This window comes from Tamandua tetradactyla, chromosome 3 (assembly GCF_023851605.1).
Source record: "Tamandua tetradactyla isolate mTamTet1 chromosome 3, mTamTet1.pri, whole genome shotgun sequence".
In the NCBI taxonomy this organism is placed as follows: Eukaryota; Metazoa; Chordata; class Mammalia; order Pilosa; family Myrmecophagidae; genus Tamandua; species Tamandua tetradactyla.
In genome coordinates, this window is record NC_135329.1 from 82278461 (window position 1) to 82292685 (window position 14225).

General features: G+C 57.4%; 1 protein-coding gene across 1 annotated transcript in view; it reads left to right on the plus strand.

Annotated features, from left to right (window-relative positions):
- The window catches only part of LOC143677453 (rho guanine nucleotide exchange factor 4-like), a 145187-nt gene that overhangs the window by 127182 nt on the left and 3780 nt on the right, over positions 1-14225 (plus strand). Inside the window, 9 exon segments of the mRNA XM_077153418.1 lie at positions 7307-7486; positions 8525-8728; positions 8796-8975; positions 10397-10629; positions 10762-10891; positions 11853-11984; positions 12626-12869; positions 13470-13547; positions 14134-14225. Of these exon segments, the coding sequence (XP_077009533.1) occupies positions 7307-7486; positions 8525-8728; positions 8796-8975; positions 10397-10629; positions 10762-10891; positions 11853-11984; positions 12626-12869; positions 13470-13547; positions 14134-14225 (1473 nt within the window).

Genomic DNA, 14225 nt, shown 5'->3' on the forward strand with positions numbered 1-14225 from the left:
GGTCTATATTCAAGTTAACTGGAAAAAACGGGATGCTGCTCTTGTCCCTTAAGTTTAGCACCCTTTCTGTCTCAGTTTGCTGGAGCTGCGATGACAAATACCTTAGACTGACTGGCTTCAACAACAGGAATTTATTGGCTCTCGGTCTGCAGGTTAGTTGTCCTTGATAACAACATCAAGGTATCTGCTGGCCGTGCTTTCTCTGAAGTCTGCAGCATTCTGGTGGTGGCTCTGTCTCTGCTTCTGTTAGTTGATGCCTCAACTAAAGAGCAGGCACAGATGAGCAGATGCCATACAATTTGCCATTCAAACTGGGGCCATTACCTCTAACAAGGAGGTCTATTAATAGACCAGGGTCCTCAGCATAGCAGGGGCACCTCTCAGCCCTTGTCCTGGCCCAGGTTGGAGACCCAGGGCCCAATACTCCCTAGGTGGAGGCCCTCTTGTGGGTGTCGAGGAGGCCTGGTTGTGGAACTGGACAGTAAGCCCAGGGCTAAAGCATGCCCACATGGGCACAGTGGCCAGGCAGAGTGCCGTTAACCTCATACCCTGAGCACCCCACTGCAGCAGGCGCCCTGACATGTGCCCAGCAGCCCTCTGCACTGGCCTTCTACGGTGACTGGTAGCTCAAGAACCATGAAGGTAACGTGAACATGGGATCAAGTAAGGGTACTGAGCCACCCCCACTCCCCACCCCATAGGAATGCATCTCTTACGAGACAAGGGCTGGAGTTTTAGGGTGGTGGGAACCCTTTGACTGCTGTCTGATCCCCACAATCTCCTTAGAGTTTGGGGAACCAAATTTTGAACCCAAGACTTCTTTGAAGAACTGGTCGGAAACAGCAGACCTGAGGAAGGTAGACAGCCTCTCTGGACACAGGACAGACCCTCCTCTGCCATTTACACAGGTGCCCACATGTGCATGCACATGAACACACACACACAGATGCATGCATGAGTGCACACACACTGCCACACACACACAGGTGCATGTGTGCACACAGGTACCCACATACAGACAAAAATACCTGCACATACACATGCATGCACAGGTTCCCAAACGTGGACACACATAGGTTCCCACATGTGGAGATACACAGATACCGACCCACCCATCTCCTCTATGCATGTGCACATGCCAGGCATCCACATAACCCTGGCATCCACCTTGTTTTCGGGTCCTCACAGGATGGCCAAACCCAAAGGCACATGGAAACCTTGTGGGCACACATCTCCCTAACATCCGTAACTACAAAGGCATAGCATGCATTTCCTGGGTGTCATCCCCTCAATCCCGAATCCCACTCCCTGCAGGGCTCAGGAAGTCCTAAGCTCAGGATCCGTGGTGCTCCCTCCTGCGGCATTCTCCCCTATGAGAGGGGCATGGGAATGGTGACAGAGTCCAGTGAGCGACGCATGCACGTGGGCTCTGACACCTATGGGGTGTGGCTACAGGCTCTGGAGCCCCCACGCATATGTGACACAGGATCTTTATTTTTAAAGCGACTGAAGAAGCCGCCTGCTTCTCCCAAAGGAACAAAACGCTGGGTGCTGGGCAGGCCGGCGCCGAGTGGTTCCTGGGGCCCCTCAGCTGGACCACGAATCCCTCAAGGAAGGTCCGGAGTCTGGCCCGGCCTCTCGGGCATTGGCACGTGACTTTACGGCTGAGCAAATTATCTGACGCGTGAGAGCATTTACTTATCCGTCCTGGGGCGGGAGGGGGTGGGGTGGGTAGGGGACCGGGCTGAGCGTGTGCCGGGGCACAAGGTGTTTGTCCGTCTCTCTGTTCGTGAAATCCCCACAGCACCCTGAGCCCCGCCGTGGCCTCGGCGTGCCGGGCTAGCGCGTGCGTTTTCTCCTTCCACACCCTCCATCGGCGAGGACAAGCGCCGGCGGGTGGACGCGCTCCCTCCGACCCCCTCCACCTCCCGGCACCGTCACCCCCAGCAGACTTGCCGGTTGGGTTGCTAGGGCTCGGCGCCTTGGCAACGGCAGCAGATCGCCGGCTGCTGCTTGCAGGAGCGCCCTGCCCTGCGTCTCCGCATTCCCACGCCCCGACCTCTTCCGCGCCCCCAGACCTATCCCGGCAGCTCCAAGCCCCCACCTCTCCCGCGCCCCTGGCCCGACCCTCGTTGCCCGGCTCCCGGCAGCCCGGCACCCCACGCGCAGGCCCGGCGGATTGCAGAGGCGGCTCCTCCCCCGGGCGGCTCCGGCTGCGGCCGATCCGGCCGCTTCGTTCCGGCTCCCCCGGCGGCGCCCACCGACTGGCGCTTCGGGCCATGGCGCAGGGGCCCCCTGCCCGCCGCGGCGGCCCGCACGGCACCGCGCTGCACGCCTTACTGTGCTGCAACCTGACGCCCGGGGCGCAGCGCGTGGTGGTCTCTGCCATCCTGGCCCTGCTCATCTTTATCAACGTCGTGCTCATTTTCCTGCTGGCCTTCCGCTGACCGGCCGAGGCGGCGGCGGACCGGCCGGGGTGAGTGGGGGTTCGGCAGGCGAGCCAGCTGGCCCCTTTCGCCGCCGCAGCCCTTGGCTTCCCTGCCCAGAGTGAGGCTACTCCGGGCCCTATGGCCCCCGGCCTCTGCGCAGGACCACAGGTGAAGGGAGGGCAGGGACAGACCCCTCTTAGAGCCTAGCCCCACCTGCACAGGTGTAGGGTCTTGATGGGGATGGGGGTGGGGGTTCCATGGGATGCATGGGCTGTGCCGGTGGCGGGGGAGGGGAGCATGGCTGCGCGAGCGATGGGATTCCTTCTGTATCCTGATGTGCGGGACTAACATGGCTTGGCTGTGGGTGTGAGCACGCACATCAAGCGGCTGCTCTGTGGCGTTAGTTGTGGGGTGGGTGGAGTCGGTAGGGATGTCTGGGTGTGCTTAGAGACCTTGGCGGAAGATGCACGGGCACCTCGTTGCGGTTACTACGCAAGCCTCCATCAGCACCCCCACTGCACACAGGTCAGCCCTCTGGACCCCCCGCTGTGGGAGATCCCCCCCCCCAGGAGCCAGGCGCCACCATCCTGCAGGAGGTTAGAGAGGACTGGGATAGCAAGGCTGGGGGTGGTCGCCACGTGGCTGATTCGGAACAGGCACAGGGGGCCAGTATTGTCACACCTGCATGAGACTCCTGGGGTATGTTACAGTCTTGTAGGCCTAGGAGGGACGCCTAGAGAGCAGCTAAGGGGCTGGCTCTACCCCTGCCTGTCTCCTCATGAGCTTGCCTACCTCCTTGGGAAACTCTCCTTACCCACACATAATGTCCCTGTGCCCGAAGGCGGTCATTCTCTATGGCAGTGTGAGTCCCACCGCGTGGAGCCCACTTAACCAACTCTTGGCTTCAGGGGCAGCTGAAGACAGTGCTGCACCAGAAAGAGCCTGGCCTAGGAACCTGTCTGGACAAGTCCTGGCCTACCCTGGGCCTTATGGAGGCTGAGGGTGTCTGATGTCATATGAACTATGTCTCTGGACTCTTGTACTCAAAAAAAGCCAAGTGTGTGCCTGTGAGAGTGTGCTGGACCTTGGCCTGTGATGCCCAGGCAGGAGCAGGGCTGAGGGGTGACACAGTCACAGTCAGACCTCAGGCTGGGTCCCCAGGCAGGAGCAGGGCTGGACTGTGGCATAGTCAGACCTTAGGCTGGGGTCCACCTGGCACAGAACTTTTCTCTATGATGTCCAGGGGTGGCATGATTCTGCAGCATGCCTGTGAGGTCCTGATTATGGATATGGTCTGCAGCCCTGGAGGGGACTGTGCTTGTGCTGAGAATGCCCAGCAAAGGACAAGTACCGGGGATAGAGCAGACCACAACAGGGTCAGACTGTCACAGGCTAAGACCAGAGCTCATAAACCAGGATGATCCTTGGGGGCCGGGCCTGTCTCCTCAGCTGCCTCTTGCTATGCTCCATCAAAGACAGACAGCTGGAGCAGCTCCCCTAACAGAGAAGAGATGGTCCCATAGGGTGGGGGGATGGGGGAGCTGTTCCAGCCCTGGTCACCTGCCCCTCCCCACACCTCAGTATTGCCTTGGGTAGGTGGTAGCAGCTGGTCGGAAGTCTGGCAGCCAGGGTCAGAGCTGGGGTTCAGGACCATGGACTGTGTCCTCCCCCACGATCCCTTTGGTCTTTGTCATGTGTTGGTCTATTAAAAACAGAATAAATACACCATCTAGCTTGGTTTGCCCACAGAGCTGGGAAGTGCTGCAGAGAGCATTCCCAAAACCCACCCTGGGAATGCAGGGACAGTTAAACAGCTTCCTGAACCCTAAGAGTGGCATTTTCCATCCATGGGGAAATAAACTGAGCCATCGGAGGCATGAATTCTGCACAGACCCTCCTAAGCACTTCATTTGCTTGGGTTAATCCTGGCACTCACCAGCTCAGGACTTGGGGCAGGGGTTGGGGGTGTGCAACTCAGCTCCACAGCAAAGACCAGGCCTGGCCAGTCATACTTCAGCTCCTAGGGGGCTTCCATGGGGGCAGGAGGGCCCAGAGGACAGGATTACTTTCCCATTAGGGGCTCCAGGAATAGCCCCCGCTTGTGTCCTAGCACACCTCCTCTGGGGGTAAACAGTTACAGATGTCCCGTGTGTACACACATGCACACATATACACATATGCAGACACAAATGCATGTGTAAGCACACGCACGCACACAGAAGTCTGATAGCATAGAGGGCTTGGTGAGGTTAGTCTGTGCTTCCTTTAGGACTCCTTTCCCTGCAGCCCATGGTTCCCACCCTTTCTGGCTCCCTTAAGCCCCTGTAGCCTCCCTCCCTCTTCCACACCCCATTACTGCCCTATCCCAGACCTGCCATCTGGACTAATGAGTCTGACACATTAGACTTTTCCCTCACCTTTGCTCTTTTGGCCCTGGTCTCTGCATCGAGCAGTGTCCCCCAACATGTCTGAGCTCCTGTGTCTGGGCATGTCACTAGGCAAGGCGGAACTCACCTCCCATACCTGGCCCCTCACAGGCAGCTTCCTGGGCAGAGGTGAGAGCAGCCTTATCTTACTGTGCTGTTGTGTGCACGAGCTCAAGTAATAGACTGTAGTTCAATTCTCACAAACCCCACAGTGGGTACTCTCCCACCAGTGCAGGGACCACACTGGATGTCTCAGGGACACAAGGAAACAGCACAGCCACATGGGGAGAACTGACTGCTGGCCATGTGAACACGAAGGGAGAAGTCTACCCTGAGAAAGCAAATTCCCCAGGAGGGGACCCACCCACACCATGGTAAAGCTGCAGTGAAGGTGTCTGAGCACAATGAAGGACACATCCTTTCTGCCTAGGAGACCAGGAGGGGCTCCAGGGGGCAAAGTGGGGCATGAGCTGATGTGGAAAAATAAATAGATGTTTGTTCAGCTTCAGGATTTAGGGGTTTTCTTTTTTTCTGGATGAGCAAAAAACTCAGGATTCTCAGTGCAAGGCAGCAACTCACACCAAAAGCAGAGAGCAGAGCATGTGAGGAGGCTACTTTCCCAGCTTGCAAACCCCAGATGAATGATTCATAGCATTGCTAGCACTGGTTGGTGTACCTCCAATGAGGGGTCAACACAAGCACTATGCAGCCCAGGCTATGATTTTCTGGGGCACCGATGGGAGTCAAGGTCAGAGGACCTGCTCATTGCAGAGCCCTGAGCAGAGATGTGTTGCAGCAGAGGTGACCAGGGCCAGCCCCTTCCCCAAGGGCTCCCAGGGTGGCTGGGCAGGATGGGGGCTGGGGATGGAGGGTCATGTCCATATCCATGCCGGGGTGTCTTAGAAAAGCGTTTGGCTTTTGCTCAAAGCTCATTACCTCCTCTTGGAAGCTATGCCTCTCTCTGAGGGCTGGCAGGATAGAGTAGGTGGGTGCCAGGCCATCCACAAGGGGCTTCTGCCCGGGGCACGTTGGAGGGAGACTGGGAAGAGAGGAAAATATACGTGACCCATTACTCTCAGGCAGGGGCCACCTGGGGAAGGAAAGTGGGTGTTGGGGTTGTATAGGACAGCCTTCACTCCACATACCCTCACATCCCTGCCTGGAGTTCGCACATCCCTTCGTGCTTCCCAACACACGTGTGCAGCTGGTGTAAACCGAGTGTGACAGCCACCACCTTACAATCTAGCAAATCCTACTTGAGAGGTTAAAGTGTAACATCCAGGGAGCCATAAAGAATCAGAGTGTGTACTGGCGTGGTCATGTCAGAGAGCTGTGCCTAGAGAGGAAACTCAGAACTACCATTTCTCCAGAATCCACACTATAATGCTTAAGCACATTTATACATCCATAGAGTTAAGGTTCTGGTGAGTGAACTGGGGCAGGGACCTGCACCCCCCCACCCAGTCCCCATCCCATGCCCTAAGACATCTGTGGTTCAGTGGACAAAATGGATTGTGTCACTGGAGCCACTGGGAAACAGGTGGGCTCCTGTCTCTTGGGCAGACGCATGCTCCCATGGGTATTGGCTGGAGAGGCTGTCTCAACCAGGACTCATTCAGGAGATAGAAACTACCCACGTGACTGGAAGGGAGCGACAAGAATGAAAAGAGGTGCCTGCAGCATCGCAGTGGCAGCAGCTGAGAGCACTCTCCTAGTGCTGGGGAATAAAGGGGAGGGAATGGAATCATGACCACCTGGAATCCCACGAACTAGGGACCTGAAAATCTGAGAAGGAGGCACTGCTCAGCTGGTACTGGTGTCTGTGGGGGCATGGAGGGGCATCTCAAGGACTGTGGAAAGTACAGAAAACACCTACACACAGCAGAGGGGCTCTGCTGCTGTTGTGGGAGGGGGGCTGCTATACCTGGGTGAGCTCACAGGAACTGCAGGTCCTCAAGAAGTGGGAGGAGAGAGCGAGCCCCGTGTCCCTACTCAGCCCTGCAGGCTCCCTCCAGTGCCTCTCAGAGGAGCCTAACAGGAAGCAGCTGACACGGCAGAAATGGGGTTTGCAGAATTCTAGCTGCAGCATCACCAAGCAGTCTTTTCACTAGCACCAGGTGGGGGAAAGTCTGCACCTCTGCACCAAGCAAGAGAGTGAGCAGGGGATCACTGAGGCATCACCCCAAGACTCTGTGGCTCCCCAAGATTCTGATGGCCATGTTCCATCAGGCACCATGACTAATCCGTTCTCCAGCTCTCAGGAGCTGTCTGGAACCCAACCCTGCCCTTGAAGGGCTCCTGGCCTGGAAGGCGCTTCCATCCACACCTCTGAAAGTGAACCAGGCCCCCTGTCCCGGGCTGCTGTAAGGTCCAATCCTGCAGCCCCCGTGGTGGGGGTAGGTCCCTGCAGTCCTGCTGGACTCACCAGCCTGTCCGTGGCTCTCTCCGCAGCTGATTGGTGATGGCAGCGTGGTCTGGGCTGAAGCACTCTGGGACCATGTCACCATGGATGACCAAGAATTGGGCTTCAAAGCTGGGGATGTCATCGAAGTGATGGATGCCACCAACCGGGAGTGGTGGTGGGGCCGCATGGCCGATGGCGAGGGCTGGTTTCCAGCCAGCTTTGTGCGGGTAAGGCCCAGCTTGAGGCTCTCCCAGAACTCTGAGTGCGGGGCTCAGCCAGTGAAGAGCCACATGGGAAAAGGTTTGAGGAGCTGGCCATGGAGCCCCCATGTGGGCTTGTGCACAGGTGTTAGGGGGATCAGTGGGTGTCAACAAGCCATCCAGGGAGTGGGACCAGAGTGCCTCCCCACTCCATCGCCCTCCAGTGGGCCCCTAGGACCAGAGAGAAGTGCGGGTCAGAAAGAACTCATAGGAGGCAGAGGCTGCCCCTCCCAGGGGAATCAGCATGTGTAGAATCCCACCACCACAAGTGACATTTCACCAAGAATTTGCCAAGCTAGTGGATGATCTCATTTAATTCTCATGATCATCCCAGGACACGTGACGAAACTGAGTGAGGCACAGACAAGTTAAGGAACAGCCCAAGACATCACAGCTGAGGGGCCTAGATCCCACCTAAGCTAGTCTCTGGTCCCATAGGAGGGAACCAGGTGGTATCTCCAGGAAGACCCTGTCAGGGCAGCAGGGAAGGAGAGACTTCAGCCCTGGGGAAAGGGAGCAAACCCTGCTTTCCCTGCAGCCAAGAACCCTGTGCCCAGACCCCCTTGAAAAATCATGTACTTGTTCCCCAAGCTTTTCCCAGCCACTGGCTGGAGAGGGCACAGGCAGGAGCAGATGCCCTGCAGATCTTCAGGATTCTGAGTTCTGAGCATCTTCGGGGCATGATTGGAGTGGGAGGGAAAGTTGGGGAGCACAGACCTTCTGCAGGGGCCCTAGGTGGTCTACAAATAGCACTTTGGCTGCAGTCACTGAAGACCAGGCTGTGCCACACCAGCACATCCATGAGCCTCAGGGGGCTTCCCAGACGTGCCCCTGCGCACTGTATATTCTCCCTCTTCGCGGGACCCCCTACCCAACCCTCCAAGCCCTCCCAGCTAATCAGACCCCGCAAATGCGGTAACTTCTTTGGTTCTCTGTCTACGTGGTTCTGAGTGCGGGATACTTACCCGCAGGGTGAGGTGCCGACTCCGCGCATATCGCTTTCAGCTGCGGGTAAACCAGGACGAGCCCGGGGACGACGAACCTCCGCGGGCCGGGGACGACAGGGGCGTGGGCGGGCTGGGCGAAGACGGTGGCTCCGGGCGCCCAAGTGCAGCGCCGAGTAGCAAGGACCAAATGCGCACTAACGTCATCAACGAGATACTGAGCACCGAGCGCGACTACATCAAGCACCTGCGGGACATCTGCGAGGTGAGGCCCGCGCCGGCGCGCTGGGATGGGGGCCCCGGGAACGCCCTGACCGTGCCTGACCCCCCAGGGCTACATCAGGCAGTGCCGCAAGCGCGCTGACATGTTCAGCGAGGAGCAGCTGCGCACCATCTTCGGGAACATCGAGGACATCTACCGCTGCCAGAAGGACTTCGTGAAAGCCCTGGAGCAAAAGTTCAACAGGGACTGTCCGCACCTTAGCGAGCTGGGCGCCTGCTTTTTAGAGCACGTGAGCACACCCTCCCCACTCTCCAAGTGCCTCCCATCCCTCTTGGGTACACCTACAGCACTCCCAACACCTCTCCCTCTCCCCAAGCCCCTCCCCTTCTCCAGGATCCCACCTGCTTCCCTGTACATAACCTGGCCCCGTTGTGTGGGTGCTTCTCTCTACCTCTGCTCTCTGCCCTCCTCTAAACTTTCCGGGCTTCCTCTCTGAAGTCTGCCCTACCACCTCAAATCCAGGCAACCTGTTGTCTTCCTGGAAGCTTCCAAATGTTTGGGGAATCGGGGGTGGGGGGGTGGGGGGGCAACTGCCTTCACCCTCATTTTAGTTTTAGGTGTCTCTGCCTCTGTGGTCTAAACCATGTAAGGAAGGGCCCCTGGAACAGGCAAGACCAAGCCTCTGCCCCAGAAAGAGTGGCTTTGGCCAGAGGAGGGCAGAAATCTTTGTGGGCAGCACCTCATGGCAAATTGTGGCATTCCTCTTATAGCAAGCAAACAGGCACTTCTGTTGGATGTGCAGTACTTGCTTACACTCTGAATGCCAGTTGGTTTATGACCTGGCCCAGGTTGGCTCCTTTTAACCTGTCTGGCAGGGATGACCCTCTTGCTTTACCCCTCTTCTGTGGCAGTATGTGGGGCTAAGGAGGGGATGCTGAGCCTGACTAAACCAGTCCAGAAAGGGCCCCTGTCGGAAGGCCCTAGCATAGCCTCTCTGAGAACCAGGAAAGGAAGCCAGGAATCAAGAAAGAAAACAGGCTGTGTAGAAGCAGTAGGCCAAGGGGCACCAGGAGTGGGGCACAGGCTAACCTTTCCTGGGTGGCGCAGGTCTAGAGGCCAGTGTTTCATCAGTAGGACCTGCCAGCCAGGTTGTGATGCTCAGTTCACATCTAGAGCAGCATGGCCCAGAGTCCTAGTTAGCTTCCCTCCATCACTGGTAGCAGACCCAGCCCCTCATTTAGAGGGAGGTGACAAAGGAAACAGTGAGCATTGTGCACACGCAGTATGGGTACCTGTGTCATGTCTTGTCGAATAAAGTGACAGTGACTTTCCTTCCCAGACGTGAAGCTGGGACTTTGTGAGGAGCAGACAGGCCATCAGGCATCACTGAATCTCTTTTAGTACCCATTTCTCTCTGGCTTTCCTGGCCCCTTCCTCTCTCAGTACCCCTTTTTTAGCTTCATGGATTTCATCCCAAAATATCTGATTTATCTTAGTCCAAATGCCAGCCAAAGCCCTGGTGAGAAGCAGGGACGCCAGGCCAGGCTTGGTACTCTGCAGTCCCACTCAGGTGTCTAAAATCCTCCATGTGGTGCCTGGTGAAGTGGGTAGACAAAGAAACAGTCTGCAGGCTTCTGAAGGAAAATGTGGAGGCCCCAGGGACCAGGAGATAGCCACCTGACCCTACTGTGCTCCCCCTCTCCCCACCAGCAAGCAGACTTCCAGATCTACTCCGAGTATTGCAACAACCACCCCAGCGCCTGTGTGGAGCTGTCACGGCTCACCAAACTCAGCAAGTATGTATACTTCTTCGAGGCCTGCCGGCTGCTGCAGAGAATGATTGACATCTCCTTAGATGGCTTCCTGCTGACCCCAGTGCAGAAAATCTGCAAGTACCCCCTGCAGCTGGCTGAGCTGCTCAAGTACACGCACCCCCAGCACAGGTAGGAGGAGCGCATGGGGGTGGGAGGCCCAAGGGACTGTGCAACGGCCCTGGGCAGTGTGGAGACCATCCCAGGGGCACAGGCAGTCAGGCTCAGCTGGGAGCCCCTTCAGTGGCCTCTGCTCTGCCTCAGGGATTTCAAAGACGTGGAAGCTGCGTTACATGCCATGAAGAATGTGGCTCGACTCATCAATGAACGGAAGCGGAGGCTCGAGAACATTGACAAGATCGCTCAGTGGCAGAGCTCCATAGAGGACTGGGAGGTGAGGGATGGAGGGCCTGGAACATGCCATGGGGTCTGGGAAACTCACTCTGAGGGCACACCTGCCCCTGGAAAGTGTAGGAGGGAGCCGAGCAGGGAGCCCTCCCGCCCTCCTAGAAGCCAGTGGGCAGGAAATACAGGAAGGCTGGTCCTTGCCTGGGTTGGACTAGTCCTTGCTAGGGTGGCCTCCTTGGGGTGGCTTCTGAGTGGCCTGTTGGGCCTGTGGGAGATGCAAGGGAGATGCTGCGTAGCCCTCTGGGGGACAGTGGGGGCTTGCCAGGGCTTGTGGGAACCAGCACACGGAAGGATTCCCAGTGAAAACTGCAGGGGGTGAGAACTGTGCACGACATCCCTCCCCTGCATGGTCAGCCCCAAGGGCGGCTCCAGACAGAAGCAGGCTTCTCAGACATGTCCTTCTACTTCTCCGCCTTAGGGACAGGGCGGATCCCTATTTAACCATGGAAGGTTTCGACCCTGGCCCAAGATTCCTGGGCTCTGCCTTGCTGGCCAGCATTTCATTTCTTACCTGACATGTTTTATTTGACTCAATATTTTTTAAGTATTTCAACATATAACCAATATAAAGCATAAATAACAAAATATTTTACAGATTATTTCAAATAAGTCTTCAAGATGTGGTATGCCTATTTCCCTTCATTGCACCTTGACATGCACTAGCCATATTTCCAGTGCTCAGTAGCTGCACGAGACTACTGGCTGTCACAGGGCCATTTTGCAAAGATAGCCCATTAACTCACCCTTTACTCACTATGTCAGGAGCTTCCAGAAGAGGTGTAGCTGCTCCTCCCACTACTGGCTGCTGCTGCAGACCTAGCCACAGGTGCTGCAGGCAGGCAGGGCCTGGGGAGGAGGCGACCCCACGCCCCACAAGGGAGGCAGGAGGCAGAGCCTGGGTCCCGAGGCTGGGTAGGCTTGGCCCTTAGCTCTCCTTGCTCCTCCAGGGGGAAGACCTCTTGGTCAGGAGCTCGGAACTCATCTACTCCGGGGAGCTGACAAGGGTCACACAACCACAGGCCAGGAGCCAGCAGAGAATGTTTTTTCTCTTTGACCACCAGCTCATCTACTGTAAGAAGGTATCAGAATCTCCCAGGCCCTTTATAAAGCAGCAGAGGGAGTGAAGGGAGAGCAGGGAGCAACTGCCAGGAGGTCAGGAAATCCCTAGCCAGCTGGGAGGAGAGTGGGTCCCTGCATAGTAGCCTGGGTACACCCCCTTCCCAAAAATGACCCAGCCTGTGCTGTTGAGAACATTCTTCTTCCTCCTTTCTGGCCTGGACACTTGCAGACTTCTCAAGCCACCTCTCCTTCCCTGCAAACTTCTACTCCATTACCCCCTGCTCCCAGCCTCCACCCTCAGCTATGCTGCTAGCTTTTCCTCCTCTCTCAGCTCACCTGCAAGGCCCGTTCTCAGTGAAGCAACTCTTCTCCCTGGGACCCTGACCGTCTCCCACCAGATCCCAAGCTCCATGCACATGAGAACTGACTGCTAGGCCAGGCAGGCAGAGGGGTCAGGCCTCCGTCCGGGCAGGAGCTGGGCAATGGGCACACACAGACTCTTCCCAGGCCACTCTGCCCTGGAGAGGCTTGCTGTCTAATGGGGAGGGGGCACATGCAAGGGCAGTGGGAGCTATGAGAGGAGGACAGGGTAGGCCAGGAAGAGGAGCTGGATGAGCAGTCCAGGGACCAAGCACTGACAGGCAGGCCGGTTCTCTGGCAGGACCTTCTCCGGAGGGATGTGCTCTACTACAAGGGCCGGGTGGACCTGGATGGCCTGGAGGTGGTAGACATGGAGGATGGGAAGGACAGAGGCCGCCACGCTAGCCTGCGCAATGCCTTCCGGCTGCAGGCCAAGGCCCCAGGGGAAAGCCTCCTGCTGTGTGCCAGGAAGCCCGAGCAGAAGCAGCGCTGGCTCAAGGCCTTCGCCAGTGAGAGGGAGCAGGTGCGGCTGGACCAGGAGACAGGTGAGAACCCACGAAGCTGGCTCCTCAGCCACAAGCGCAGGCTGCTCACACTGGGGCCCACTACTAGCATTGGCAGAACTGCCCCCTCCACATGGGCCTGTCGCTGCCTTGCATATTGGGGAGTGGGCAGAAGCGTTGCCTTCTCTTGAAGAACATTGGAGTGGGAAGTGCTCTTCCAGCACCCCACATGAGCAAGGTGTATACCCACAGCACCCCCTCCTGTTCATGGACCTCTGGGCATCAAGCCAGTAATGACTAGGCCACTTCTGGCTTGGGTAAGGACTGGACACACATGTTGGTGAGTCCTGAATGAAAAATAGTGTGGGGTAAAAGGGGGGCATTTAGTTCTGGTGGTATCAGGGCAGGCCAACCTGAGCAGGACTTGGTGACCAGGATCCAGATGGAGTCTGGAGAACTGTCGGAGGGCAAGGATGTCCAGAACTGCAGGGGAGGTGAGGAGGGCAGGGTGGGGCTGAGGGCTGGGGGACAGGCCACCCCAGGACAGTTAAGAGGGAAGGGGGAAGGGAAGGAGACAGGGCCACCAGGTCCGTAGTAGGGTGGCCCATGGGGTCTCATTTATGTCCACTCCCCCTGCTCCAGGCTTCTCCATCACTGAGCTGCAGCGGAAGCAGGCAATGCTAAATGCCAGCAGGCAGCAGGCCACAGGGAAGCCCAAAGGTAAGGGGGTCAGGTGTCTCAATTTCCAGCCTGCTTGGCCCAGACTTCCATCCACTTGCCCCAGTCACACTCAGACTCCCTTCTCCAAGCCCAACAGCAAAGCCAGCAAGCCCCCCAGACTCTCAGAGATGCCCACTGCCCTTTGCAAGTGTTTGCTTCCAAAGGTTAGTGATAAGGGGCAACCAGTGACGAAGCTGGGTTAGTACATAGTTGATATTCTTGCTCCCCACCCCTAGATAACCCCAGCAGGCATGGCCCACAGCACCACACCAACCCTCACACATCCCAGGAGGAGCCAAAGTCCCTGTCCTCCACAGGACACACACATCGGGGTACTCCTGAGCCCCAAGTCTTCCAGGCCCCCCTCACCAGCAGCCCAAAGTTGAAGCAAGCCCTGTGGATGGCAAAACAACCTCCAAGGGGTCTAAGGCACAGCCTATAGGAGGCTCCACCTACCTCTCTTCATGGGGTCTAAGCCAGAATCTAGGAGGCCTGGCCTACTCCCCAGCAGTGGCACACAATTCCCGTTCTGCCAGCTCATTGCCCCTGGCCATCCCTGACCCATAGCTGTCTCCTCCCTGCTCAGCCATCAGCCGGCCCTACTACCTGACGCGCCAGAAGCACCCAGCTTTGCCCACCAGCCTGCCGCAGCAACAAGTCTTGGTGCTGGCAGAGCCC